This window comes from Anas platyrhynchos, chromosome 2 (genome assembly GCF_047663525.1).
Source record: "Anas platyrhynchos isolate ZD024472 breed Pekin duck chromosome 2, IASCAAS_PekinDuck_T2T, whole genome shotgun sequence".
NCBI classification, from domain to species: domain Eukaryota; kingdom Metazoa; phylum Chordata; class Aves; order Anseriformes; family Anatidae; genus Anas; species Anas platyrhynchos.
Genome location: NC_092588.1, coordinates 34,146,074 through 34,166,311, shown reverse-complemented (window position 1 = coordinate 34,166,311; position 20,238 = coordinate 34,146,074). Strand labels below are relative to the sequence as shown.

General features: G+C 34.0%; 1 protein-coding gene across 17 annotated transcripts in view; it reads right to left on the bottom strand.

Annotated features, from left to right (window-relative positions):
• The window catches only part of EYA1 (EYA transcriptional coactivator and phosphatase 1), a 163,118-nt gene that overhangs the window by 36,879 nt on the left and 106,001 nt on the right, over positions 1 to 20,238 (bottom strand). For all 17 annotated transcript variants that reach the window (XM_038174190.2, XM_021273521.4, XM_021273520.4 and 14 more), the window contains 5 exons: positions 20,015 to 20,097; positions 19,410 to 19,596; positions 7,686 to 7,828; positions 6,429 to 6,512; positions 256 to 345 (listed from right to left, as the gene is read on the bottom strand). In XM_038174190.2, the coding sequence (XP_038030118.1) occupies positions 256 to 345; positions 6,429 to 6,512; positions 7,686 to 7,828; positions 19,410 to 19,596; positions 20,015 to 20,097 (587 nt within the window). The remainder of the gene's footprint in view (positions 1 to 255; positions 346 to 6,428; positions 6,513 to 7,685; positions 7,829 to 19,409; positions 19,597 to 20,014; positions 20,098 to 20,238) is intronic.

The following is a 20,238-nucleotide window of genomic DNA, read 5'->3' as shown; positions in this document are numbered from 1 at the left end:
ACTTGTCTACTGTGGTCATAAACACAAAGACCCGTGAGAAAAAAAAAACACTACCATTTCAACTATTGTAACCTTTGAATGCCAACACATTTAGTGTAGATGTTATTGTATATTTAAATGACAATATTATACAGATATTTTCTAAACATTTTCGTATTAAAACTGTGAAACCAAAAATAATTGTCAAACCTTCTAATAATACATAAAAAGAAACAAATGTTAATTAAACTCTATTTTGAAATAACAAACACTTACTTCTAAATCATTAAAGAATAGATGAGTGTCTGCCAAATTGAAAATCATCTCTTCCATTCGGAGTCCAAGAGACACTGAGGTCGGTGGATCCTTAAGAAATTAAGAGAGTATACCATCAATACTGTATGTAAACATACATGTACATACTAGAATACAAAGGACAGGAACTGTTTTTCAAGAGAAATTACCAGATATATGAAAAGTAACATCCACATGTTCGTTACCATTTCAGCTACTCTTTAGTCTTCTAATCATGTTAAAATAAACCTAAAAAATATGACCAGCCCAACTACTACCATGATTCTACAGAGGGGACCTCTGTGGTCACACTTGTGTTGACACAACCTTGTGTGGTCACACTTGTGAGTCCATGTACAGAATTATTGCCCTCTGAAAAAGGGCAGAATGAGAAAGGGAAGGATTCTACCAGCAGCAAATTCATTTCACCCAAAACTTAGCCAGATTTTACAACTGTTTACAAGTTTTATGGTAACTGGGGGCATGACAATACTATCAGTACTGAAAATAAACTCTCACTGGCCACAAGTGATTTGGCCCTGTGAATACCTAGGGACTTTAAAGAAAATCACCATTAATATTTCGTTTGCAAATAGCAATTATATTTAAAACCACTCCTTGATTCTACACAAAACCATATTTTAATTATGCTTTCAGTTGGGCCCACCCATGCAGAGTGAACAAATCTATTGTTTGTTATTAATATATAACACACTTTAACTTCTCTACAAAAATTACCATAACAACTTATTCCTTACTGAGCTAATAAACTCAAAAAGCATGTTCAGCATTGTGGTTACCAAATGCATTGCAGATGTTTGTCTTGTTTTGATATTTTTTGTATGTGTTTTATGTATTTTCAATCTGAAAAAATTGAAAAGAAAACCTAATATATACATTTGATATACAATTTCTCATTTATAATACCAAGTATATCCAACCACACAGAAGCATGAGTTTGAAAGAACATGCTGTATTATCTCATGACACCCTCTATTACCAATATTAGTTTGTTAGGAGTTATATTTTAAATACAACTGCAGAAGTGACAACCCATACTTTACTTAAAATAAGTTAATATTCTAAAACTGATGACAACTTAGATTTAAAACCAAAAGACACGGTCCGTACTTTCCTTTTCCACCTCTCAATCAAATTAATAGGTGTTTCAACATGATCTCTGAACTTTCAAACATTTTTCTATAACTGCTGGTCAAAAGGTAAGATATGTCAGTAGCAAGTAGCTGGAAAAGAATGGCAATCTGGCATCCTGTTTACCTTCTAGAAATGCCAAAACCCAAGTAAAATTAACCAGAGAAAAGAATTTTGGAAAGAAGCATTTAGCAACAAAGCTATATGGAACAGACAAAACAACTATTTTTGAACTCACACACACTAAGAGTAAGTAAGTTTTCTATTATCAAAAAATAACCCTCATAAACGGGACAGAAAAAATCCGTAATGCCACTATAACGACACAGTTCTTAAAAATAAGCCTTCTATTTAAGTCTCCCCCTTCCACCCCCCCCTCAAAAAAAAAAAAAATTGGCTTCCTAATTCAAATGGAAATACTTTAAAATATGAGAAAAATTATTCTGCCCCTCTATTTTCATATCCCCCTATTTGTCTTCCTTCATGTTACTTTTGTACGCATGTGAGGTGGAAAGCAGGTGATGTTTTCTCCCTGTATAGGCCTGAGGTTGCTTCCCTGTCACATTCCTACCTATCTTTGAGCCTGGCTATAACCCTGCCATTCTTCATAGCTCCTTAACCATTTTTATTAAACCAAACAAGGATTTCTATTTTCCCTAAGCACTAATGGAATTCACACCGCAGAATGCTCTGTTCTAGTTAACAGGAGTTAGATCCAGGACTAAGTGTCTAACATGCAAATGACAATCTTGATCTACATCTTGATCGTCAAGTGATAACACATCATTGTACAATGACACCCATTTTTGGTTTACATTTGTAAATAGGAACATCATTTTGAAAAGTAGGATAAATCAGCAGACACAGCAGAACATTGGCTATGAACCCATAGAATTAATTTTAAATGAGTAGCTGTGAATATATATGCTAATTTTGACTTGTGCCTTACTTACAGTAAAATTTTCTGTTAATTTTTTTATGACATATTTGAGTCTGAAAAAGTGTTTTTTTTTTTTTTTTTTTTTTTTAAATTTGTAGACTGTGTCACTTAAAGGTATTTTTAAATGGTTGACAAAAAAGAATGTGGATTTCTCTAAAGTAATATTAAAACAATGTCATTTACTAGGCTAATTTAATTAGAAGAAAAACAAATAAGAAAATCATTGGCACCTACTGAAAATGTCAGATTAAATACCATAAAAATGAAGAGAAGAAACAAAGCAGGTTTCTTTTCAAAGAAGTACTAATTCCTTAGTTAAACTCAATCTTGTTCTATAGAAAGTTCCAACTAGCATAAAAAAATTAGTTAAGCTGCAGCTCTGGATACCACATATTTAACAGATGCAAAAGCTTTATCTGTGTTTTAATTATCTGTGTAGTTACAATCTTGCAACTGCTCTTGTAAAAAGCACAAGAGCCTTGGTTTAAGGCACTGCAGTAGATTATACTCTGCTGCCAGTCATTACAGTGAAGGCTGAAAACTAAAGAAGACAAGGCTAGAATAAGATTAAAAAAAAAATAAAATAAATCCCATACCAAGCCTTCTTTTGCAGTTTTAAGCCACTAATTGCTAACTAATTATTGTGAGGTGTCACACAATGAGGAGGAAAGCCATCAATCTGTTCTTGTTTATCGGGATTTGCAGGTTCAATCTGAGTGTCTTTTCAGGTATGGTCAAAATCAGGTACAAATCTCTGGGGGAGGTACTGTTTAGCTAAAGAAAAGAAATACCAATGTCAAACTGCTTAAGCAGGCCTCTTGTTTTGAATACTGGTATTGGAGCCAAAACATTGTCTGTATGTCATTTCTAAATTCTACCCACTTGATTTCTTTGTTTTGCGGAGAAACAAGAAGCTGAAAAACAGGAAAGTTCACTTTGGGTACAAGGCTTATTTTCCACTTAAGCCTACAGGTCACAAATGAAGGGTTAAGTGAAACCAGGCTTTGTTTTTCTCAATCTTTAAAATATAATAAACCACATTAAAATAGCTTAAAAATTAAAGGAGAATTCCTTTAAAGCATCTGAATATATATATGCTTTCACAGAAAATGGAAATGTAAAGACCACAACATTCTAGTGCCAATGCATAGCAGAATTTCCACCTGCTTCAAGATGCTAAAGAATGGTTCCAACTTTTTCCCAAATTCCAAAATTTCATCAGTTGACATCTAGCTCAAAACTAAGTTTGTAGGTGTTGAAAGCCCTAAGGTCAAGTAAAGTAACTGATAACATGACATTCGATCAACAGATCTAATATACATACATATATATGTATACAGATATATATATATATATGTATGCAGATATATGCATATATGTCTATACATAAAGAAATATCCAAAAGCAAACTGATTTTTTTTTCTTCTCTTCTGGACTTCATTTTCCTCTGCTAGTTTTATACATATCTGTGAAATCCAAAAAATTCTGAACAACTTTATATAAAAACGTAGCAGTTTATACTGCTGCACAGCACCAAAAAAGAAATGTATTATTTTGTTCCAATGCTGAAGGACAAAGGCAGGGAGAAATCAGAGCACAATAGCAGCAGAAGGAGAGCAGGTGATAAATAGAGATGAAAAAGGTTATATAGAGAAAAGGGTGGCATAACCAAGATGTTATGAGGAATGAGGAAAAGAATAAGGAAAAGAAAACCTATCCCTTCAGCAACTGGGCTGCTCATCATTCATAGTCATTCACCATGAAACTCACTCAGGCATTATGAGAAGAGCTGAGTGCCAAGCTGCCAAATCCCCTATTTAATTAGGATATTTTTGTTTGTTTGAAGTTCCAGCTTTTGTATTTTAATAATTATGTGAGAAGCTTAGATTTAATTTTTAAAAGAACATTTCTAGCCCTCACCACAGTGCAGAAACATTCAAGGGGTGAGGCTAAATTGCTCAAAAAGCAGGTGAAAACATTAAATTTTTTCCCTGGAGTTTTGATTTTAAGGGCCAGAAATCAGTAGGAAACTCTCTAAAAATGTGCACCTCACACTGCTGCAAATTAACTTTAACTCTTATATGACAGTCAGTAAGCCAAGAGAAGCCATGATATGAATGAAACTTTAAGAAAATAAAGCAATGTAAAAATAAAGCTTGCATACCTATCTCTAGAAGTCAAGGACATGCACATGGCTGCCCTTCAGCAAAAAGTTATAATATTTATCCACAGTGCATAATGCATTAATTCTTAGCATAAACACTAATGCCATAAACCTTCTAAACATCAAACTTTGTTTCTGTTTTTAGCAGAGATGATATCCTGTAGTTCCTTGTTATGTGTATATATGTGCTGTAGTACAGCAAGAAGTACAGCAAAAAGACAGCTGTCTTTTAGAGATGTGTAACTACTATTCTGCCATACACCATGTAGTGAGAGGTGGCCACATAATGGCTACATCTCAAGAAAACAGTGTCAACAGTGACAGAACTGCCATCAGAAGGCACCCCTCTCTTTGTGTCCTTACAGCTAAATACCAAAAGCTTTCCTCAGCCTCAAGTATCCAGCAAAAAAGGTGTTTATGTTCATGATCCAATTTATGAAATAAATAGGAAAAATATGCTCACACAAGTACTTCTCAGCAAGGAGTATTTAGCCTTTTCCAGCATGTATGCATTTATTTATTTATTTTGAGAACACTGGGATTTGTTCTCCTCTTTTTGAACTGTCACAGATTTGGTGATTTTGCAGTGCCATACAAAAGCTGGTTTTAGGAGTTTGACATATACTCGTAGAAAGGCTGAGGAATGGAAAACAACTTTTTGTAAATTTTTAATAGTCTATAATACTTCTGTTTATATGTATTGATAGAATAATTTTCAAAAGATCTAAAGTTCTAGTGTCTTTTTAACTAACCTAAGAAACCAAGAGTGCTTTTAATGTACATAATGAAAAAAAAAATAATTATTTTCCTCAAGCAGGCAGGCTGCTATTACAGAAAACACTTCTGAAAATATACCACACCACCTGAACAAGCAAGAAGGCTTACAAAGAAATACTGCTTTAGATTTTCATAATGCAAAAAGCTATTAGAAGGAATTAAGAACCCAAACCAGAGACTGGACTGAATCAGAAGTAGCTTTGTCTTTCACTCAGGTATCTATAGAATAAAACCTTTTAATGACAAATACAAGTTTTACAAGAAGACAATGTGATTACACAAAGCCAGACCAGTTATTCTTCATATGATAATTTTTGAAGATTAACAAAAAAAAGAACCAAAAAAAAAAAAAAAAGAAAGAAAAAGAAAAAACCACATTCTTGTTATACCTCACTTGAGGTGAGCATGAAAGGGCATAAAACAGATTTTAGCACCAGCTGAGACATTAGCTTTCAATACAATCCTGGAAAAACGAAGTCTGATCTCACTAGGGCATTCTGTCATAAATTGTTCTTATTCACCTAAGACCATGTTTCTCTTCTGAGAATTACCTAGGAAACCCACAGTCTGCAGGCATATTCATAAGTTCAGGTATGATTTATAGACTGTGTATAATAGAAAGATTTGACTCATAAGCAGACTTTCAAAAACATCAGTCAATACATAGATTAAAATTAAAAAAAAAAAAAAAAGCTGAGTTAAAATATTTTAGACTAATCCATCTGTATCCAGAAGTATTCTTCCTCTGGTTAAAATGTTATTTTAGAGCTCACTTGTGGAAGTTCTTCACTACCTCAGAGGAATTAACTCTGCAGATTTGGAAGATATCGACAGGTTTCTCAAACTCCATACCTACAAACAAAACCTAAAGTGGTCAAAGTACAATTAAAGTACAAATTAAACAATGCTGTTTAATTTTTTTTGATGAAGATAAAACCTGAGTAAATGCAAAGAATGAAAGAAAAATTACTCCTTGAAATAAATTTACTCTTTGAATTTTTACATCTTTAAACACCAGTAGTGGTTTGTCCCTGAAAGGTAAACTAATGTTCTTGTGCTTTCTGCGTACCAACCATAACAGTAAATATTACTGAAAATTTCCATTAGTTTCTTGACACTTACCCTTCCATATCTGTTAGCATAGGACCCTGTAAGCAAGGAATGGAAAATGATGATTGTCTCATCCAAATCCCAAATGAATACTCTCTGTAAAAAGAGAATCAAATCAATGTGTTCCTCTGTGAAGCTGATACTTGAAATGGAAAGTTAAAATTTGAATCAGTAAGCGCACAAATGAGAAAATTGTATTGAAATGGTTATATATTAAAACCATGGTTTCCTTGCCATTTATTTTCAGAGCTAGCATCTTTTTTCCAGAGGAGGGTAATACAATCTGTTAGCTTTTTACTACAATTGCTATTATATCAAATTATTCCATTAGAATAAAATTATAGTCATTGTCAAATACACACAGAAAATGAGATTGTACAATATATTGTTTTAAAGCCAGATGTGAGATAGAAACTGAAATAAGTGAAGAGAAGCCTCTGAAAATTAAATCTTTTGCATTTGAATTCTGTATTTCTGTAAGTCTTACAAAGCAAAGTTCATATAACTACTCTTGAAAATGTTGTCTAACATGAAAGTAAACTAGTAAATTGTTGCTAAGCAGTTACATCCCCTTAATCTACTTTCATTTTTAATGGAATTTATGCACCTGAAGAATAAAAATTGTGAATTCAGATGTTGCATGTGTAAGAATTTGAAGCATCAGTAAATAATTATTTTGCTTACAGCCAGTGGAAAATATGTGCTTTAAATCTGTCCTCTGACCACACACATAATGATGTTTTAATGAAAAATAAAGTGTTCAAATACAAATATTTAAAGCCTTGGTGAGATTGTATTTCCCATGATGACAAATGGGTTAAGCTTTTGGAAAGGATAAGTAATGCAGTGTGGACACTCATAGCTGTGGTGTGTCATTGGAGATGTGTTCTCAACATAAAGTATGGCCACTGAAGGGAATGTGAACATAGCATGAAAGAATAAAAACCGCTATTGTGCTAACAGTGTCTCCTGCCCAAAAAGAAGCATTGACATGGAAGAAGCTTTCTTATTATTATTTCTTCTTCTTCTTATTATTATTATTATTTAATCAAAAGGAAAAATAAAAGCCCAATATTTTTCAGAGAAAGTAGATGCTCTTCATGAAGAAATTTATTTAGAATAAAAACTACAAAAGTATTGGAAAAAAAAAAAAAAAGGAAAGAAAATAAGGGCTCCTATGCCACTTTATTTTTCATTTGTAAATGGTATTTCTCTCTGCAAAATAATGATAAAAAAGATATAACATCAAAAATATATAATAAAATATACCTCTAGGTCAGAATCTGGTGGTGGTGAAGGATTATTGTTTCTTCTGCCACGTCCACGTGATTTTCCATCTGAACTACGACGCAATCTATCTGAATCCGAATCTTTAATAGGTGTTGATGGACTATGGATTGTACTGTATTCTGCTGTATTAAAGAAACAAAATTTTTACCTTTTAGTTTAAACTTCAAAATGTTCAACTTGCTTTGTAGATGTGACACTAAAACCAAGATGTTCACAAGAGTTCTAACTAATTCATGTAGTACTGCCATTTGCAGTTGTAATCATTTTAGTTAGGACTCATTAAAATGATTACAACTGCAAATGGCAGTACTACATAAATTAATTTGATCAAGTACAGGTTATATATAAGAATAAAGAGAGAATAATTTATTTCAGTAAACAAATAAAAAATGAGCAAGTCCAAAAAATTTTCATTCCTTCAAATCATAAAAGAAGACCATTCTCTAGAGAAGATCATGCTCTAAAATAATAATAATTTTAAGGCTTCATATTATATATATATATCATATAGCTTCATATTAATTCAATTCTAAGTTTTCAAAAATGCTTTAAGATGATCATCATGATGACTGGTAGGAAAAAAAAAAGTGCACGTCTAAAAGAATTAACATTTAAAAAGTGAAATGTAAATGTTTAAAAATATTTTAAATTGCTTGTCACTTTAGCTTTAGATGACTATATTTGAATCTTATGAATAGAATTATTTCTAAATATAGCATGCAATTTTATTATTTTCTTAGGGCATGTTCAATGAAAACATGCCTAAACCATGGAGATAAAATTTAAAGTAGTCTTCAAAGGCTTATCAATACTGTACTTTTTCAATGAGTATATTCAAGAACCTTATTGTACACTAATTACCATGCTTCAGAAAATGTTTACTGTCATTTAACAGGTAAGAAAATAACAATGATTTACTTATGTTAGAAGAAAAATATTTTCCTGAAAACATGCCAATTGTAAGATGTTTTGCTATTCTTAACATCCACAGAGTCAGAAACAGTGAAGTGCTTGAACATTAAGAAATCAGACAACATAAATTATCCTTCCTTTCTCATATAATGCCTCTCAGAAAAGCAACAACACATTTTAAAATCTCTTTTTCATGACTTTGTTTTGCATCCTTAAATTCAGAAAAACTTTATTTTATTTTGATGGCTTTTTTTTTTTTTTTTTCAAAATGAAAATAAAAATATATTTCTGTGAAGGTAGTTAGAATTTTCAACATATGATGTATTTAAAATTTTAATTTCTCAGTCGGCATTAACTACTATTCAGAGTTCAGTAGAAGTGTATATTTGTTTGTTAATATTAATTTACTTTTCAATCAACCTAAGCCATGGCGTTCTACTTTGAACAGACAGGTATAATTCTCACACAAGTGATCCTTTTTCCTAAAAAAACATCCTGTTGAGGTCAAAGGTTAGATTAAGGAGGAGACTCTGGACATCTGTGTAACACCACATACTCACAATTACTCAAAATAATAATGTTTGCTTGTGCTCAATTACGGGAAGAGGTCTCAAAGTTCTCATGTTCAGCCTTCAAAACTACACTTAACTAAAATTCATATATATTACCTATTTTGTATTGTACTTTTAGTTAAGTCTCTCAGGCTATGTTAAACAAAGCTGAGTAACAACTTAGTATTCAATGCAAGGTAAAAGTCTTCAAAAGACACTCAACCTGTACTGAAGAGTGATTCTATGTATGTGCTTAATGACAAAAAAGTTGACACAGCTGTCTACATAACTAAAAGCAGAAACTGAATCTTAGAATACCATGTACATTCCAATAATTATTTTTTTTCCATGAAAATGAACACTTCAAAATTATTTAGATTAATATATTGAGTGTTGATTGCTCTCAATTTTATGTCTACTGTACTAAGACATGAATAAGAAATCAAAATAATTCAACTAGAAGAAAATTTCCCAACATTTTAAACTTAAGCGAGTTTTTTGTCTGCTATACATTATTTTTCTGGGTTATAACTTATTTCAAAGCTTTTTTTGCATTGTTTTATTTTGCTTTTCTTTTTCCTTAAGGCTTTTGATAATTTAAAAACAAACAAACAAACAAAAAGACCAGAATTTGTTCAACAGGTATATTGCCCAGTAATACTTCAAATATGTGCTCTAAAATTCAGATGTAATGGGAAATTGCATTTCCTATTGACTAATTAAAATTAGGGATGCTCTTGGCCTCTGACAATATTTTTAGGAGTGTAACTTTAGATCCCAGTTTATTAAATTCTTCTCACATACATGATATGCCTAAAAATTTCAAATTATTAAACTTGGGATAGTGATAATAATATTAGATAAAAAAAAAAAAGGAATGGGTAGCATGGAAAAATTATAAACAAAACTTCATGACAAATAAAAACTAGTGAAAAAATGTTCAGAGCAGAGCACAGGGAGTGCAGGGGAGGTAGTCTATCTATAGGAGCCTTACAGCTTTCCACTTTCACAGAAACACATTCATGTATGTATACTGCATTCAAGATTTCAAACACTTGGCTGCAATTTTGGGTGAAGATTCATTTTCATGTTCCCTTTACAGATGCAAGGCATTTGTCTGAAAGGGCCAGATCCTAACCTGACATAAAGGCTCCCAACCCCACCTGGGTATCCTAAGGTTGGTAGGATACCAACCAGTAGCCCACCTTTTTTTGGACCTATCGTACCTGCATTGTTCCCAACAGAGATGTGCTTCTCTCGTTCTTACAGATCTCTCCAGGCAATCTGCTCTGCTGTTTTGATAGCCATGCCATGACAAATAATATAACTTTAGCATTCCTTTACAGCAATTGAACCTCTGGGAAAACAGAGAAAAACTCTTTCCTTTATTGAATCTGTGTGTATTTGAACATTGTTCCCATATCCCCTTTGTTGTTCCCTGATGTTCCTCTTTTCTAGGCTCTAATTATTGCTCTATTATCTCTCCAGAGTGGACACAGCAATCCAAAGAAAAGTAGAGCAAAGTTGTGCTTCTGTGTCTCACAGGCTACCCTTTCCTGGACTCCACTTAACAGGGGACAGTTTACATTTCCTGTGATACTTTTAATAAATGTTAATTTCACCATCCCCAGACCAACTTCTGTGACACTTAACTGGTTATTTCTTGAAGATTTGGCCAAATACTACACATGAACTGAACACACAACACTGCTAATAATCACCCACTTATACACCTACTTATGAGATAGCCACTGCAACCATTCTGCTACAGCAGCGCGACAGATGGCAGTAACCAATGGGTGAAAACGTGACATAGTGTGTGAGAAAGTCGCCATGTATGTAAAGGGAAACCATAGTATTCTTTGGATTAAGGCTGCTTGACTGTGCAGCCTCCGTGTGTGCGGCTGGGTTACCAGCTCACTGGCCAATGGTCACTTGCAGGTCCTCATAAGGAAAGCCAATTAGAGAATTCAGTATCCAGCTGAGCTCTGAGCCTTGATGAGCCCAAGCCCTGACAAATTCTGGAGCAAGAAAAACAACAGCGGCTGAGGGTACTCGGTGTGCCACTAGTATTTGGAGTACTGAGAGCAGTCTGTGGGGAAAGGTAGGGCCTGGAAGGAGCTGCCAACATTCCCTATCCCACATTTGTGCAGTTCATCATTCCTGCCTAAATGTATACCTCACACCTGCTCCTATTCAGATCACATCTCCATTTTTTGAGTTCTCCTCCTGTCTCCAAAGAACTCACAGCCCCTCTCAGCATGGTGTCATCTACATATTTAATGGGCAAACACATTCTGTTCCGTCATCTAAATGATTAATGAAAATGCGGTCTGGTACTGGGCCCAACACAGACACTGAGGAATGCTGCTGTAGCCATCCTTCTATTTTAACAGCGAGCTCTTACTGGCTTCTCTCTTGACATGGTTTCCTAAACAGCTTTATATCATTCTGCTGTAGTTTTGGCTAGATTGCTTTATCCTAGTTTGCTTTTAAGATTGTTAAGTGGAAAGGTCTAGTTGTCAGGGCAGTGAAAGCCTTGCTGAAATCAAACTGTATAGGCACAGTACATATTACTGTTATGCCTATTCTACATTCCCTGATATGAGTATTTAATTTGTTCAGCCTCAGCTGACTACATAGTAACATATTGTAGTATTAGCTAAGGGAAATTACTATGTTTTTAAAGCACTTAATTTAATTTTATCCTGTTCTTGGGCACCACAAACACAGGGAGGTGCAGGAGAAAACCCAGAGCCCTACAGAACTGTGAGTGGGAGAGGATCTGCTCTTCACAGCCTGCCCCAAAATTCAGAGTACAAGGTCACCAAAGGGAGCTTTTAGAAATCAGATTAAACAAAAGAAGGAGGAGTTCAGACCACAGCTAGGAGATTTGTGGCACCTTTTCCCAGAAAATGGCTTGCTCCCAAAAGATTACAAGGGTTCAGGAGGAGCCTGGAGATATCCTTGGAAGACACACATTGAGGGGTGCTACAGCCATGCCTGCATTAGCAGGTAGTGCAGCTGGGTCTGTGGGACCAAACGGGTGGTGACAGCAACCCTGAGGCCACACAGCCTGTTTCTGGGACATCATTCCAGGCTAGTCCCAGCCCGGTGCCCTGAGGACCCTCGTTAGGGGCTGGAGGATTTAAGTGATGCAAGACACCTTTCAGGTCAGTTTTGTCTGGTGCAGTGCCAGGCCTGCTCTGCTAAGCCAAAGCTCTTCTCTTCAGAAAAATTCCTGCTCCAAATTAAAATGCTAATGTAGTCATATCCTAAACATACAAATAATGGAAGCTTTGGAAATCCCCTGAGATGAAAAATATCTGGAAGCCAGAAAAGTGCTCAGGATGAAACCTATACAAATTTTGTCCTCATGGCTCTCAGGCTGTCTGCTTACAGCCACTGTGGAAGGTAGGGTACGGGGATGGTTGATCCAACTGTCTCAATGACTACATTCTGTGTGCTACATACACCTTCAAAACATTATTTAATGTTGTATCAACAGTTATTCTGCATCCATTAATTGACACATATAATTTTAGATCTCTCTGCACTCTGTTCCAGGCTTTCTGTACCCATGTTACAGCTTGTTCCTGCTTCCCACACTCTGAATTCTCTCTCCAAACTTTGACTTTGACCAAGTGTAAAAGACTCAATCTTGACTTCTCTATACAGTAAAAAACAACCAAATAAACAAACAAAACACAACAAAAAGTAAACAACTAACGTCATAAAGGCAGATTCTGTAAGTGTCTATCTCCTTTCCCAAGCAAGACAAAAACAACACATAACTCTGAAAAATAAAATATATTTTCATTCTGCTCTACCTGAAATACATGAATCATACTACAGTAGACAATCAACTATGCCACAAGGAACCATATTATTGCGACTTGACATGCAGTGTCACAAGCGTATACTTCCATGCCACACAGCACTGTATGCAATTTTGATGGTTTTACGTCACACAAGAATATTTCCCATCACCCCATAAATTAGAATACTTCCATTACTTATTAATAGACTATAGAGTCACAGAGTCACATTTGCAACACACTATTTTGTGCTTCTTTTCATTTGTTACAGAAATTCCCCATAAGTAATTGCTGTATTTTCTTACTATTGATTTCACTAAACAGGAATTATATCAAATGACAAATCTGGGGAAAACTATCTGTCCCAGAAATCTCAAAGTTACTCTAAAGTACTTATTTAAGTATTTCTCACTGCTGAGTCTGTAGGTAGATTTATTGACAAAAGCATTGCAAATTTCATCAGACTTTCCCTACTACACTTCAAGAGTATGCAAAAATGAGTAAATCCCCATTATCAAAGTAATCCTATCTCATGTCACAATGTAAATTATACAAACAAGATGGGTCTAGGATAGTTAGTATAGCCAAATGTCTCTGCAAGTAGGTATATGTAAATATTTTCCATTTATATTACATCCAGATTTCCCTCAAATTTTACATTTAATTTTGAATAAATATTTTAAATTCTCAGGCAAGCATTATTTCAACTCCTGCATACTAAAATAAAAATATAAGATACAGATTGTTTCAGTGTCAGTCTCATGCTATGATTTTCTGACTTTTGTATAAAGCTAAAAAAGATTTCATAAGCACTATATCAAGTTCTTCCTTTACGCTCTTACATAAAACCGAACCAAAACTGAACAATGCATTTATTTTATTTTATTTTATTTTATTTTATTTTATTTTATTTTATTTTATTTTATTTTATTTTATTTTATTTTATTTTATTTATTTTTACTTTCTATATAAATATGACTACTACATTAGTTGTAAGTAAAAGCACTAAGAAAGTATTGCAATAAATACAATGATGCCTACTAATGATACTACAGGAAGAATCTCTAATGCTGTTTTGACCAAAAGCCAAAATCTTCTCCATGTGAAAAATGAATTTAGTTTGTCTGTTGAAGACTATTAGCATACTATTATAAGTTTGACAGAAATCCTAAATAGTCTGTTGATAAAAAAGCTATTAGGCCTATAGGCAAAAAGGACTATTTATTCTGAGGCTTGGATAACAAAGCCTCAAAATTATTCAAAATAATTAAAAAAAATAATAATAACAGTATTTAGTATAAATAGCAGTAGACATTATGTATGACTATGTGCAACAACAACTGTCTTAACAACCGCTGCAGTGGTCTGGAGCTTTCTCTTCAATTTACAGTGCTGAAGGAAAGAAAAGATGCCTATAATGGGCAGGTAGTACCTCTCTCAATTTCTTCCTTAGTCATTATGTGTGGTTTTAAATAATTTGAAATAATTATTACTTTTAATCCTAAAAACAAATAAAAAAAATAATCCTATTTATCTATTAGAAATATATACTGAAAGGTGCATTAAGTTTTTATATTGTGATGATTAGTCAGGTTATATACTGTTGAATGCAATGCAAGAGTTAAAAGTTATAAATTGTCAATGTAAAAAACAGAACAACCAGTATCAGAAAAGCAAAACCAGTGTTGTACTTTACTATTTATTACTGTATCCAATCTCATTTTAGTTTTTACAGAAGTTTCATTTTCCTTCCTATATAAATATATACTCCAGATTTACTCTTTACTTTTATTTATGAAAAAGTGCAAATAGAACACCAGTAATATACGGTGAATAAGTACTATATATTTCTGCACAGATAGCAGTGAAAAGTTGCTTGTAAAGTATCTTTGCTCTGTTCCATTTTCTTATCTTTAATTTATTGTTATGAAACTTAGGAGAAACTGTAAAGGTAGCTTTCCCTTTCACAATACTATATACGCTATATTCTTTTGGGATATAAAGTTCAAGGAAAAAGAAGTTTGGCCCTTAAGAGCAAAATCGTGACCCATGGCTAAGAACAATTTTTGGTTAGCAAAGAAATTGTGGGGTTTTCAATCTGCATTGCGAAGTACATGAATAATCTGGATCCCTCTCTCCCTCCTCCCCCTCACCTCCAAAACCAAAACCAAAACCAATAACAACAAAAAACACCACCACACACCAAAACCAAACCAAACCAAACCAAACCAAACCAAACCAAACCTTCCACCTTCCAGTAATATTGTAAACAGACATTGCAGATATTGCAGAAACCAAGAAAACTGAGAGATCAGATATAAAGAACAGTGCAGCCCTCTCTTAGTGAGAAATAAGAAATATTATGTAATAAATCATAAATACAGCTTCTTATGAAACAAAAGGATAAAATCAGATTTGTTGTCTGCATTTCTAAACCAAAATTTGCACAAGTCAAGAAATTTCTGTTACCAGCTATGGTGATGGAGTTGAAATACTGCAAGAGAAAATTATTAAAGCTTTAGAAAAAGTAGCCAATTTTGACATTAACTGTTATAAATACACATTCCTCTTTGGTCATTCCTCTTTTGAGAGGAAACAAATTTGAAAACATTGGGTCAGGCATCATGGATTGGTGCAAAATGCATACTAGTCCAGGATAAATTTCAATATCAAGAATCCAGTTAAGAAAATGTAAAAAGGCCAGACACAAATGTAAAAATGCCCTCATCCACTGTCTCCAGGCGTTTTTTTCTGTCAAGAATCTCTTGAAACAAAGTTGGTATCTGTGTCTAATCTTTGAGCTTTTCTAAGATTGACAATGCTTGAGCCAGCATAAAATTTTCACATCAATAATATCCTGCAGGAAGGAGCTGCACAGCTTACCTATATGCAGGACAAAGAAATACTTCCTTTTGTTTGCTCTGAACCTACTTTAATGAATTTGAGTACTGGAAGGGATAGTGAATTATTGCTCACTTGTACTTTTACTATTTTTATAATTTCAGTTATTATTACTTCTCTTATGTACTAGAGCTCAAATGAAAAACCAGCAATTTGATGTTCATACCTGGGATAATTTCTTCACATAGGGATTTAAAACTCCCCCCTGAATGAACTTAATATTCTACTGTTACTCTGATGAAAAGCATTTTCTACTGTAAAGTGAAAGTTAGAATTTTACAAGTGAAAAAAGCCACAAACCTTTAAAGATTCTTACTTTTGAATTAAAAAAAAAATTTCCAATGAAATCTGAAATATATATTAAAAATGTTAAATAGCATAATAAGCTTTATTGTTTTGTTTAACAATTTTCTGATTATTTCACTAGCAAAATTACAGCTTTCCCAGGTTCCCAATAAAATAACATTAATTTATATGTATGATTTACAGAGACAGGAACTATCAACCTTTGTGTAATCAAGAGGTTTAGTGACTGACGTACAAGAATTTTTTCAGATCCACAAAGGGAAGATAAAGAAGAAATACCGAGCATGACAAATCTCTTATTTTTTTGCAAGCATCCCTGGATGTCCTGGATCGAATGAGAAAAACCTGCATATTTAACTAAGGACTATGGAAAACCATAAAAGGATTATTTTATATTTGAACAAAGAATTAAATACATTTTAAGTCAAAATATCGGTGCTTTCTGAGTCTGCAAAACTCTATTAAAAATGTCTAGAGCTCATAATTTCTCTTTTCACATTGTTTGTTACCAAACTACTGTGTTTCACTTACTGGCAAAAATTCATGGGAAACCCCTATGTCTGTCAAATGATTCTGTTGCTTCTGTGAAGTCTGAAGGCTGTTCTGTGCTTGTCCTGGCATATTTCAGAACTGTACAGATTACATATATATGTATATTTAATACACAAGATGTCTAGGGCTGTCAACATACACAAAGAACAGCTGCAATTCAGCAGCTGCTGCCCATCCTAATAAAGGGTATAGCAGCCTAACGTGATGGCTCTGCACTGCTCCCTACTATCCCTTACATATGGCACTCCAATCACAGCAGAAATGCAGCAGTCCAACTTGACCAGATGTAAAATATTCTACAGAAAACTGACTAATTGTAATATATTTGCCCATTTCATTTATTTATTTATATTAAATTTGGTTAGTTTGCTCATTTGTTCTGTGATTTTTTTTTTCTCTCTAATATGCCTTTCACTTGGGCCACTCAACCAGAATTCCCTTCTCCCATGCTGTTCCCTCTTCACTTTCACTTCGTCGCTTTAAATCCCAGACATACTCTGTATGAGCTCAGCAGAGGCTGTGTGATAAGCCTAAGCAAGAAGAAAGTAAAAATTAATATTATCCAAGGGAAGATGTGAGACACAACACTAGATACACTGACTGGTCGCTGCTTCTACCAGGGTTCAGGGTTTGTGAGGCAGTGAAATGATCCTACCTAATTTTAACATAGGAAACCAGCACTGGTAGTCAGCCTCCCTAAACTGCTCTCATACCATTGGAGAGACTTTGGTGCCTCTGGATGAAGATTATAGTTAAACAAATCTTTAAATATTTCTCTAGAGGTGCTGATGTCTCTCCCCTGAGTAACTTAAATGCCTCAGCAAAATACATAAAGGCAAATGGAGAAATCAGTTACTTTAAGACTTGTTACTTGCAAACCATTTGAAGGAACTTTGTTTTGGGAATTATTGCATCAGTAATATAAAAGGAAAGAGAAGGCATTCCCAGCAATATCAGAGTAGATGTGCACATGACTAAGCAATGGCTATGTCTAAGCAGAGCAGTGACAGGACACCCCATGAATGCACGTGGAAGCGTAAGCTTGATACATCCGTGGTAAAGCCCATCATCTGCGAAATTTTTAGACAAAACCTCCTTAAAAGCAATGTAGCAGATCTGAGGCAGAAAAGAAAGCCTTTCAAAAAGGAAAGTGATAGAAAAATCCTGTCTAGGAGTATGGAGCACAGAAAACTAATAGAAAGACTTTGACTAAACCACTAAATTTGAGCTTACACCTCCTCTCTCCATACATACTGTTTTTAGGAAATATCAGATAGTTTTTTGTTTGTTTGTTTGCTTGTTTTTTAAAGTTGAAGATCTTGCAAGAACCCCAACCCAGATAATGCAATGATTCAATAGAAGTATCTTGATAAAAGCTAAAGCTTAATCGTGTTTATTTTTCAAGGTAAGAAAAATGTATTGCTTCCAAATTAAAAAGAAAAAAAAAAAAGAAAACAACAAATAAAACCACAAGAAAACAAATCTAAATACTTAAAAGCAAAGTGAACACCAGATTCATTATGCAGATTCCACTATACATCTGTATATTTGAAAGCTACAGACACCAATATGCTTTCATATATTTAAAAAGATTCCCTTCTCAAATACATTGATGCACACATGTGGGATCTTGTGTGCCCCAACTGTATTTTCTTCCCTAATTATTTTCAGAAAATGTGAGAAAAGGCATAACACTGCCTTTCTTCACATAGACACCCATACAGAAAAACAACAGTGCACAAGGAAATTATATTGAAGCTGACATTGCACATGCGAGACTGGTCTTATAAAGTAGATCAAGAAAACTGAAAACAATATTCCCAACAAAACCTCTAAAATAAAAGCTCTTGGTAGCATTGCCAAATCATAGGTGCTTTTCCACAGCTGAGAAACACACCACATTACTGAGAAATAAATCTGCAAACTTGGACCTTCTCTGTGACAGATTTGAAACTACTGCCATCTACTAACTACTGACGTGCTTGAACTGTTAAAAAATGTATTTTTATTTTTTTTTAAATAATGGGAAAAGTATTTTTCACCCCTCATTTCCAAAAACAGCTGGAGCAGTTTGGCATACATGTTCGAAAAATGCCTCCACCAGTAAAGGACTGCCAAATTCTGTCAAGAAAGGTAAAACAACTGGGAAAAGGGACAAGCCACTGAAAATCTTTACTTAAAATGGAAACACTTGTGCAATTTCAACTACCTATTACAAGCATTATTATGTCCTCTGAAAGTGAAAAATACAAAAGCTCCCTTTCAAGTGGACACTCAGGCTGTGGTCTGAAGGCCTCTCAATTTCAGTCTTTGGGAAAATCAAAGGATTTTATCTTAATGAATACAGAGCTTAAAAGCAGCAGGTTCTGGTTTAGTGTAAAGTCTTTCCTATATCCTGAAATTTTTTAACACAAACATTTTACAAATAGATATAAAAACTTGTGTTTTGTAAAAGCCTTAAACTTTTACTGATCCCCATTTCTCTTTAGTCTGTGTTCTGTTAGAATCTGTGCAAGATGTGTCACAGGCTGAGGATTAAGAAATAATAACAACAACAACAAAAAAAAGCCGACTACGACTATACAGAAAAAAAAAATCCAATTCAACCCCCTTTCAACTTACAAAAATGTGCCTCATAGGGACCATAAAATCCGTGTAATTACCTGCTGCAGGATCTGTAACCGCTTGACTGGTGATGCCAGATGGTGGTTCTTGTAGCTGGTATGTTGCATTTGTGGAGGGTGTTGTCGGGCTGGTGTTGCTGTTTGTCATGTAATGCGAGGGATACGGTGAGCTATTATAATACTGTGCATATTGACCCTGGCCAAAACTGGGATAAGAGGGATATTCCTGCAAGACAAAAATACGCAACTGAATAGTCTATCAAAGTTTTGCTACTTTTTAGAATAAATTCCAAAATATAACTACAAACACATGTCAGGCTTTCAGCACGTATGCTTCCTAGACTGGATGCTATAGGACCTAAAACTGCAAAGCAGTAAAACTATATCTAAATTACAAATAATTTAGTATGTCTTCTCATACAAATAGCTTACTAGACAAACTAGTGAAGATGTGTGAATAAGGACATCAAACCCTGATAATTAGTTCTATTACTGTAAGTTGACATTTTGAAGAAAAACATTTATAAACATTAACTTAACTTGAGAAAATAGCTTTCCAGAAAGCTATTTAAGAGCTACGTTTTTTCAGTGGATGAGAATTCTAAGTTTGTCAAAGTTTCCTCCAGTCATATGTACAAATTTACCTGCTGTGAACTATTAAATCCAGTAGAATTTGTGAGTGAATTATTTCCCGCATATATTCCTGATGATGTTGTAAAACTGCTGCCTGAAATGAAAAATTATGTGAATTACTAAAACACAGTATCAGAGAATAACTTCCATCATGCGATTATATCATAAGGATATGGCATATTTGTAATATTTCCCATATGCTGAACGATCTGGTTGTCATCGGCTCTGCAATATG